The sequence below is a fragment of the Lucilia sericata genome, unplaced genomic scaffold (genome assembly GCF_015586225.1).
Source record: "Lucilia sericata isolate MDLA Ls3-8-SP2 unplaced genomic scaffold, ASM1558622v1 Contig000048F_arrow, whole genome shotgun sequence".
Classification (NCBI taxonomy): Eukaryota; Metazoa; Arthropoda; class Insecta; order Diptera; family Calliphoridae; genus Lucilia; species Lucilia sericata.
In genome coordinates this window covers 232,461-242,616 of record NW_023994085.1, presented here as the reverse complement: position 1 = coordinate 242,616, position 10,156 = coordinate 232,461, and the positions used below count along the sequence as shown (strand labels likewise).

Sequence of the window (10,156 nt, the reverse complement as noted above, 5' to 3'; positions counted from 1 at the left end):
ATGACCATGGGCCCGTTGTAGTGTAGCAGACCACTACAACGGGCGTATGTTGGGAATCGACCAATAAAACCCCCAGACTGACAGGCTAGAACACTACCAACTACCCTACCGCGGCATCATACTACTTGTTTTATATAAATCTCTATATTTTTAATTTATATATGTTGTACTAAATGAGTAAGAGTACTTTTTCCGATTAGCAGTCCTATAAATGTACCAAATGTTTCATTGATTCGTTATTAATATACAATTTCTGCAAAATTTCATTGCGGTTTTATTTCACAATGCAAAAAACTAATGAATAATTATATGTATGTATATTATAACGGGTGATACATTGTTATTAACTAAAATTAAAAAAAAATTAATATTCAAACTTTTAACTCGAGAAGTGGATTTTATATTGTCACAATGTTTTATTATTAAAGAGCTTAATACAAAAATAACATAAGCCTCATAATAGGGAAAATTGATTGTATATCCAATTCGTGACTTATGAAGTTATTTTGTTTACAAAAATTAGCTGTAAAAGTCTTATATTTTATAGGTTATGTTAAAAAAGTCTCCTTAATAATTCATAGCTGCAGTAAAACCATGATTGTGTTGATTTCTATCCACCAAAATTTCATAACCATGAGCGATTCTTACTTCACGACCTCCAAATGGTATGTAAAGACAATTATGAGAACGCTGAATTTTGCCGCAGGTCAAGCTGCCATTATAGTGAGCTCTGCCCACATAAAGAGGTTCTCCACATGCAGTACGTCCTGCTTCTACGGCCCCTACGGCAAAGCCATTAACTGCCGGTGCCCAGATATAATGTTCACCCACTAGCATTTCATAGCTAGATTTTTGAATTTCCTGGCCCTGATATGAAACATAAGCACTAGAACGTCCTGGTATAGCTTTGCCAGGTAGAAGATCACCACTGTGATAAGCACGACAGACATAAATGGTGGTCATGTCGATGTCATGGCCAGCATGTACAGCATTACCTGGTGTAGTACCGGGATGAGCTGGTACCCATATGTTATGGGGATGTGTAACTGAGGGAGCATAACATGGTGGTGGCGGATTGGGAAAATGTTCTGGTGGTCCGGGATAAGTTGCAGCTGGTGTTACTTGAGGATAGTTAGTTGGAGGTCTTGGAAAACTACAAGCTGGTGTTGGTGGTGGATAATTAGTTGGAGGCTTTGGAAAATTACAAGGTTTGGTTGGATAATTAGGCAAAGGAGTTGGCATAGGCATACAAACGGCTCCATAGGGTGGTGGTGGATCAAGTGGTGTAGTCATAGGTGGTTTTATTTCGGGATATGGACTGGGCGTTGGTACAGGTGGATAAGGACCAGGTTTCTCTAGAGTCATGGGCGGTGGAGGCGGTAATGGATCTGTGGAGGCCGGTAATTGCCAGCCGGGTATCAACTTTTCCTCCACCAAGATCTCATAGGTCTCCAAACGTCTTTCAACGCCTCGGAAAGGTATAAACAAAGCTTTGTGTACTGAAGAAATTTTACCAACTGTCAAACTGCCCTCATAGTGACCACGACCTATATAAACCGGTTGCCCCAGGGAGGTTTTGCCACACAACACCGCCTTCTCTGGTATAATATGATTGTAACAATGACGCCAAACCAAATTGCGACCACATAATATCTCAAAATGATCTTTCGGCAGTTCGGCGCCTCTAAAGGAAACAAAGGCTATTTTTTTGGCCGGTATAACTTTGGCCACTAACATGTCACCTTCGTGAAAAGAACGACCAACATAGATCATATCACCGTCTACATCATTGCCACCAACCACAGCATTAGTTGGTATATTAGCATAGGCAGAGGAAGGTAACCATTTGTAATCTAAAACGGAATAGAAATCAATATTTTATGTTACAAACTCAATAATATTAGTTGAGTTATCTTACCTTCAAATTTAATTAAATCACCCTCTTCTGGATGTGGTGCCACGGCCGCACCTCCATAGACTAGAATTTCATATTTGTCCAATTTAATTTCCTCTCCAGCAAACGGTATATAAAGACAAGCATGTGAGGGCTGTATCTTACCCACTACTAAACTGTTGCCATGATGACCTCGACCAATAAATAAAGGTTCACTACCACTTACTGTCTCACCCACTGGTATGGCATTCGGTGGTATATTTGCCCCAAAGCAGGGTTGCCAACTGTAATTATCACCCACCAATAGTTCATAGTGTGTTTTAGAATGTTCGCTACCGGCATATGATATATAGGCAGCTCTTTTACTGGGTATTACTTTGACTGGCAGCTGATTACCTTCATGATATGAACGTCCCACATATATTGGACTACCGTCCATATCGTAACCACCTACAACGGCATTAGGCGGTAGAGGAGCATAAGGTGACGAATGTAACCATTTAGTGGCTAAAATTAAATGAGTTTATTATTTTTTCAGGATTTGAAAGTTTTAAAAATTCTGGAATATTCGCAAATTTTTAAATTTTTTAACATTAATTTGTTATAATCATACATAAACACATTTAAGTTCTTTTTTTTCGAAACTCACACCAAAATGTTCTATTTGTTTATAATAATTGATTAATCTTTAGTTTTATTTTAAAACTTTGTTTGCCTTAGACTTTGTTTAAATAAAAACTTACCCATTTATAACTATTTATTTGTTTAAGACAATTTCTTTGGAAAAAAAACAATATTTTAAAAGCAATATTTTATGTACGTTATCGTTGACTAACTTGACTGACTTCTTAACTTGTTGTTATTTAGTGGCGAAATGCTAAAGCTGATTCATGTGTCCATAATCGAAAACAATTCTTTTTTATCAACGATATTTAATAAAAACAAAAGAAAAATTAACAAAAAAAAAAAAAAAAAACAAAATACTTTTACTGTTGCTTCCAATAAAAATGAAAGAGTTCAAGATAAAGAAAGCTCAATTTCCAAAAACAAATCCATGACAATGAGTCAACCAGTGGTATTCTGTTTAAAGGGTTTTGAGTATATTAATAAATAAATTACTGTTTTTCAGAATTTCAGTTTCAGAAATTTTAAAAATTTCCAATAAGTTTTTTAATTTGATTCTGAAAAAGCTTTTTGTCTAGCTTTCATTTTCATATTTTTGAAAGCTTTGCTCTAGCTGTTTCGTTTTTAAGTTTGAGATACTGATCTGTTGCCCAATTCTGGCATTGGAAAGCCTTCGAAAATTCTAATAAAATTTGTCAAAATTCTATCGAGTTTTCGTTAGCTTTAGAATGTCGGAATTTGTGCCCTGAAGAACTTTTTTCTGTTTTAATGTTTTAAAATCAATAGATTGTAGTTAAACTATAGAATTGACCAATATTGGAAGACTTTAACTCATAATAATACATGATTAATAAAACAATGGACTTGCAATTGGCTCCATAAGGTTATGGTGGATCAAGTGCTGGAGGCATTGGTTACTTCAGGAGTATTGCTACTGACAGAGAACAACCGGCAATTTTGCTGGTATTAGTAGGCAATACTTTTAATAACTGGAATATTTAAGAAACCCTTTTTAAAACACATCAGTAATTATCGAAAATGTATATATTTTTGAATCAACTTTCGCCGAGTAATGACTCGGAAATTGTAAAAAAACTTCCAGATATAGGGCAATTTTCTTAGATTTTTTTTAAATTCTGAATTAACATTCCATTAACACTGCAAGTGACAAAAAGTGTAATAGAAACTCAAAGGGACTTCCCCAGTTATATCCCATTTTCTATTAAAAAACTTTCAAATATCAGTTTTTGGAAGTTTTGGAATTTTCGCTTAACATTACTCGATAAGTGTAAAAAGCTTAATGGAAAGACAATGGTAGGTACTTCCCCACCAACTTCCAGGCACAAAACTATAACAAACTGAATGGAAATGTTTGGAATAGTGATTTCTATTACTCACTACAATAGCTCAAAAAAAAACACGTCAGATCTAAAAGTTTAAATGTAAAATGTTTATTAAATTTCCCATTTCACAAGTTATGATAAGATTAAAGGTCTAGATACAGATACAGGGTGTCATTATGTCATAATAAACATTTCATATTTAGGTTATAAAAACTATATACATATTTATCGTAACTGTATCATGACTTCAACACCCAGTATATACCGGCAACAATGGTGTTTTATCAGGTGTTTGTGAAAACAACAAGAACAAAAAATGTATTGTATCAGCAGAAGGAGCTGATAAGAGAAATAAAAAAACAAACTTGTTAAATAAATTTGTTCTTCTCAAGCGTTTCAGTTACAGTTAAAAGCTCAAAGACTAAAGAACGTTATATTTAATATTTAAAAAATTTTAATAGTTTTTCTGATAAATAAATTAAAAAAAAAAAACATCACAATGGGTAAGTGGAAAAAAGTATTGTAAATTTATGAAAATAAAAGTGTATTAAATGAAATGGAAAACTTTGTAATTGAAAGGTAAATAAAAATTTTCACTTTTTAGTTGTAATAAAATATGTAGATAATTTTACAAGATTTTTACAAGAAATCATTGCTAAACTATTATTAGCAAATGTTTTTCGAACAAGAACATTTTTACAATTTAAACCCAGTGTTTTTTCTCATTGTATGTGGTTCCATTTATTTCGTGTAATATTTGAAAAACCTTAAAGTTTTTTTTTTATTAAACATTTACATTTACAAAAGTTTTTATTTTAATCTTTAGTAGGTGTCTTAATTTTATAACTAAAAGAACTTTGTAGAATTTCTATCTATAGTACCTGCCATAGTCAGTGAATTTAAGTTATTGTGATAAAGCTATTTCAAACTTTATCAATTTATCAGTAACGAGTCAAAACAAAAACAAATACGATAGTTAGTTATAAGCGGTAATAACGAATCTTATATTCACTACAATTAAAAATGTTTTTTTAAGAAAATCGTTTTTTAAGAAACTTGAAATTTAGAATGAATCCTATACCTCCATTAGAAAATGATTTGAATTAAACCACAATCAATTTCAAGACCTCTGCAAAAAAATGTGGTTACATTGGAACCCTTATAGTTTGTGCAATTTCATTTCAATTTAAAGTGACCCAACTCAAAAAATCGATTTTGATGAAATTTGCACCAATATTAGTCCAATTGGATGGTATGCCAGACACAAATTTTTAGCTCTATCGGTCCAGAACTGCCGGATATCTATTTCTTTATTGTTTCCGGCAGTTCTTAACCGATAGAGCTGAAAATTTGTGTCTGATCTCCTATCCAATAGTACTAACCTGATGAAAATTTCATCAAAATCGGAAGACATCAATTTTAAAAATTGGGTCATATATAACGATGAAAAATTGGAAGAAGGATAAGAATCACAGCCTTGATCAACTCAGAATCACTTTCTGAGATGATAACTCCACAGCAGTTCTTCTTATCGAACTACAAGTCGCAATTATTATAATAAGTATCGCGATCAAATTCACCATAAATAAGTTTAACATAATACGCCTTAATACATTCAACAAATTTTATGAAGTTCGATTCATATTAGACCCTAGTGCCCTTAAGTTCCTTTTAGTCACCATTAAATCTCATGAATATATCGCTTTTAGTATAAAATTTATCTATTATAAGAAAACTTTGTTTTTTCAAACTCTGTGGAGTTTGATTCATTGTTGATCCAAACCCCCATAAAGGGCCTCTTTCAAAACTCAGTCTAATCGTTGCAGATTTCATATTTTTAACGAAAATTTAATAAGGGGTAGGTCTAAAAATTAAAAAAAAAAAAAATAAATCGATTGTATATATAAACTATCAAATGGTTTTTATTATTTGTGTCTATTACAAATCAAAAAAATATTTCCCACAATTAGTGGTTTGATATTTTATGTCAAATATTTGATAGATGTGAACGTACCTTAAGTTTTTTTAACATTGTTTGCTATAGGGTATTGTGATCTATAATTAAATACTTTAGTAACGCCATTTTTTTATTCAATAACCGTTATATTTCCATTAAACCTTTTCGTTGCAGCAGGAATTTCTAGTTCATTGGAAATTCATACTTCAACCTTAAATAACGATTTTTTCTACTGATTAATAAATTTATTGTATTGATTAAATTTTATTGTTATGCAGACATATGGAGATAATAATAATTTGAAGGTTTTTTATAACTAATTTTGTTATAAAAAAACTTAAAATGTTTGTTGTTTTTCATATTCAAATGTCATTAAACTTTCTCAAAAGACATTAAACCTTTAAGTCCACATATTAACAATTCCTAAATAGGGTAGCTTATTTGTAAAAACAATGTGTCAATTAAATGACTTATCTTATAGTTGGTTACTAAAAATGATTCATTATGATCGTTTATTTCCTACTATACACACTCTAGATAATTTTATACATACTTACATACATATGTATGTATTTACCTTCATATGTCTTGACAAATATTTATCTTCTTACAAAAGTTTTTTTATTTGCAAATAATTTAACAATAAACAAATTAATATTGTGTAAATAATTACCAATTGTATTTTAAAAAAACATGTGTAAAATATGTTTTATATTTTTTGCAGTTATCGACGAATTCTTTAGAGTCATTGATATTAACACTTTATTTTTAAAACCCGGGTATCGAAATAGATTAAATTATTATTAATTACAAGCTTTTTTAAATGCAAAACTTTTACCAAAGATCATAAATCATCAACCACAGTTATAATACAAGTCATTAGGGTGGTAACAATAATAAAGAAACTTTCTCAATTTGTTTTAACTTGGAAATTAATGTTTAATACTGTTTATGATGAACTGAAATAAACTTTTGATTTTATAAAAGTAATTTCTTTTTATAAAGGTACCACCGTAATATCTGTAAATAGTTAACGTTTGTGTTTAATGCGGTTTTTATATTATTAAATTTTATGAATATTTCATAGATATTTTTATTATATTTTCCAGCTAACAGATGAAGTTTTTTCTTTAAAATACCAGTTAAAAATACACTTAGTTATCAGTCTTATTAATTGATAAAAAAATAGATTTTTATAAAAAAAAACAACTTGAAATTATTGCAAATAAACTCTAGTTTATAGTTCCCCTTAAGGGATGAACATTGTTCATAAGTTTTAGAAAACTTTAGTAAAATTTCGTTCCTTAAAGTTTTTTATAAAACTTTAATATTTCTACTGAATATAAGCAATAAACTGCATGGATCTATAGGCCATTTTAAAGTTTTGTAAATTCCATTAATTGTAGGCTGGAACATTACAATATTAAATACAAAGTTTTAAATTTTAAATAAATGTGCATTTTTTTTTCTCCGACACACACAGATCACACCTGGGTTGCCACAAATGTTTATGAAGATTTGCCACCATTCGCCATTCATGCCGGTCACGATTCCGATGGTGATCCCATTTATGTTGGACGTGCTTACCACAATGGTGACATGTTGCCCGCCAAAGTAGTGCCAAACAAGAAACAAGCCTATGTAGCCTGGGGTGGTGAGGAAATCAACAAACATGATGTGGAAATTTTAACCGGTCATCATTATGGTAGGTTCAACTAAGTTTTCTTAACTTTTGAAAAAAGATTTTATGCAAAAAAAATATCTTTTTACAGTTTGGATTCCGAGCAGTGGTGGCAGTGTACCACCCCATGCCTTACAGGTGGGTTCAACTAGTGATGGTGAGCCCCTGTATGTGGGTCGCGGTCATTGGTGCGGCAGTTTGACTCCCGGTAAAATTCATCCCTCTCATGGTTGTTTGTATATTCCCTATGGTGGAGGTGAACACAAAATCGAACACTATGAAGTTTTGGTACAACCAGAAACTTGGGTTTCCTCTTCGGGTAGTAATATTGTACCTGGTACTATTATTGCCGGCAATGATGCTGATGGTGATCCAATTTATGTTGGCCGTGCCTATCACGATGGTGACTTATTGCCCGCCAAGGTTGTACCCAATAAGGGCTGCGCCTATGTAGCCTATGGCGGTCAAGAACATTGCAAATATGATTTCGAACTCTTAGCTGGTTACGGTTATGGTTGGGTACCCGATAGCAATGGCAGTGTACCACCTGGTGCTATTGTTTGCGGTCGCACCGCCGATGGTGAGCCCTTGTACATTGGTCGTGGTCATTGGTGCGGTAGTTTGACTCCCGGTAAAATTCATCCCTCTCATGGCTGTTTGTATATACCTTTTGGTGGTCAAGAGGTGCGCATTCATGATTATGAAGTTTTAGTCAGAGCCTAAGTGGTTTCGTTATTAATTAATGTTTGTGTTTTTGTTTACCCCAGTAATTTAATTTTATTTAATGTAATGTATTAATAATTTTTGTTATGACTTTTATTTAATAAAGAACAAAATTTTTGAAAAAAAATTCCATTAATGGATAAATTTTAAATAAACACTATATGTGTCCATTTACTTTTTGTTATAAAAATTCAGTTCAGGTATGATTCTAAAATATATTTCGACTTAATTAAATTTGAGTTATAAGTCTGTATGAGAGCAATATTAGTGGTCAAACATCTCGATATTTAATGCCATTTTATGTTTATTAGAAATGGACAATTCAGTACTATTGCACTTTTCAAACAAAATGTTATAAGTACTTCATTTATTGGTCAAAATATTTCTCTATGGACTTGTCCAAAAAGTTGTCAGAAGACTAGTCCACATATTAACGCGTACACTGACTAGTCTATACTATGAAGTTAAGTTCATAGGCTTGCCTTCAGTTTAGATCATAGAATAGTTCATTGAATATCAAAATTTGAAAATGTCGAAACCCAAGGACTAAAGTTCACATTTCTAAAGGATTGAGCAACGCTGAATCTGGCTTCAATTTCTCCATCACATTAGGGTTTTCAGATATCGTGTCAATAGACCATTGACTCGCAACAAAGACTAGTCTATATACTAGTTCATAGACTTGTCTATAGACTAGAGAAGAGATTAGTTCATAGAATAGGCAGTGGGTTATTCTATTGACTAATCGAAAGAATCGGCAAAAGACAAGTCAATAGACTTATCTATATACTAGACCTTTTCTAAAGACCATAGAGTTGTTTATAGATTAGTCAATCGATTAGTTCATAGTCAATATACTATTGTATATATTACTAGGTTTAGATTAGTCTATAGGCTAGTCCATAAACTAGGCAAAAGACTCGTACATAGACTTATCTACTTCATACATTAGTCAGTATAATTGCACTGCTTCCATTTGTAAACAATATCCAAACATGTTAATCATACATAATTACATTTCTAAATCTTCAATTCTTTTCAATATTTCTTTAATTTGTTACTAAACTTTCATTTAATAATTGTTTTAAAATACAATTTTTTCATATAGTTTCCTTGTACGTACACTTTTTTTCATTTCCTTCATAGTCACCATTTTTTATTTGCATTGTAAAAACAGTTTTTCGCTGTATCTTTTAAAACAATATTCGCTGTGCTGGTCATAAAAAAAATTCGCTTCATACACACTCTCTCTCTCTCTTTATAAAAATAAAAATCTCTTTTTTCATCAGCAGAGCAACGAAAATAAAGTGAAAAGAAAAACAAAAAAAGTAAGAGAAACGAAAAGCAATAAACCCCACCCCTTATTTAATACTCAATTCAGCACTCTATGGGCTCTTTATAGGGAATTAACCAATCACAGCGAAACTAAAAGCCGAAGTGTGTTCGTGTACTTATTTGTTAAATGACATAAATAATACAAAAAATAAAGAAAAATGTCTAGATTAACGAAATAGATTAAATTATTTATTTGACAGATAACAAATTTTACACAAAAAACATTAAAGTTAATTATTGTTTATAAAGAACACTAATAAAACTGTTAATAGTTTATAAAATGTTAATAAATAGCTATTTTTATTTTATATTGTTAATTAAAAACTATTTTTTTAGTTTTTTTAAAGAAACTGCTGTTTAATTATTTTGTTCCTTATTTTTATTAATTATTTTTTAAATTTATTTTCACAGCAACAGTTTTTCTTTTACAAAAGTTCTCTCTTGTAATTTCCTTGTCTTACACTTTCCGTCGGCATTTGTATTTTTTGCTGGCCAACAAACACAAACAGGTTGTGTCATGCATTTTTTAATTTCAGCCATATTGGACATAAAAATATCTGTGTGTTTACATTTTTTTAAGCTTTTTTCATGCGAATTTG

At 31.3% G+C, this 10,156-nt stretch overlaps 2 protein-coding genes across 2 annotated transcripts; one reads left to right on the top strand and one right to left on the bottom strand.

Moving 5' to 3' along the window:
• Nucleotides 1–239: 239 nt before the first annotated feature.
• Nucleotides 240–2,794, bottom strand: LOC119615916. The gene is made up of 3 exons (XM_037971950.1): nt 2,638–2,794; nt 1,919–2,401; nt 240–1,853 (listed from the first exon to the last, which is right to left on the bottom strand). Exons 1-3 carry the CDS (start codon nt 2,639–2,641, stop codon nt 568–570), a joined length of 1,773 nt encoding a protein of 590 aa, XP_037827878.1. The 5' UTR covers nt 2,642–2,794; the 3' UTR covers nt 240–567.
• Nucleotides 2,795–4,210: 1,416 nt separating this feature from the next.
• Nucleotides 4,211–8,349, top strand: LOC119615919. Its single transcript, XM_037971957.1, has 3 exons — nt 4,211–4,364; nt 7,302–7,523; nt 7,591–8,349. Exons 1-3 carry the CDS (start codon nt 4,361–4,363, stop codon nt 8,220–8,222), a joined length of 858 nt encoding a protein of 285 aa, XP_037827885.1. The 5' UTR covers nt 4,211–4,360; the 3' UTR covers nt 8,223–8,349.
• Nucleotides 8,350–10,156: the final 1,807 nt, after the last annotated feature.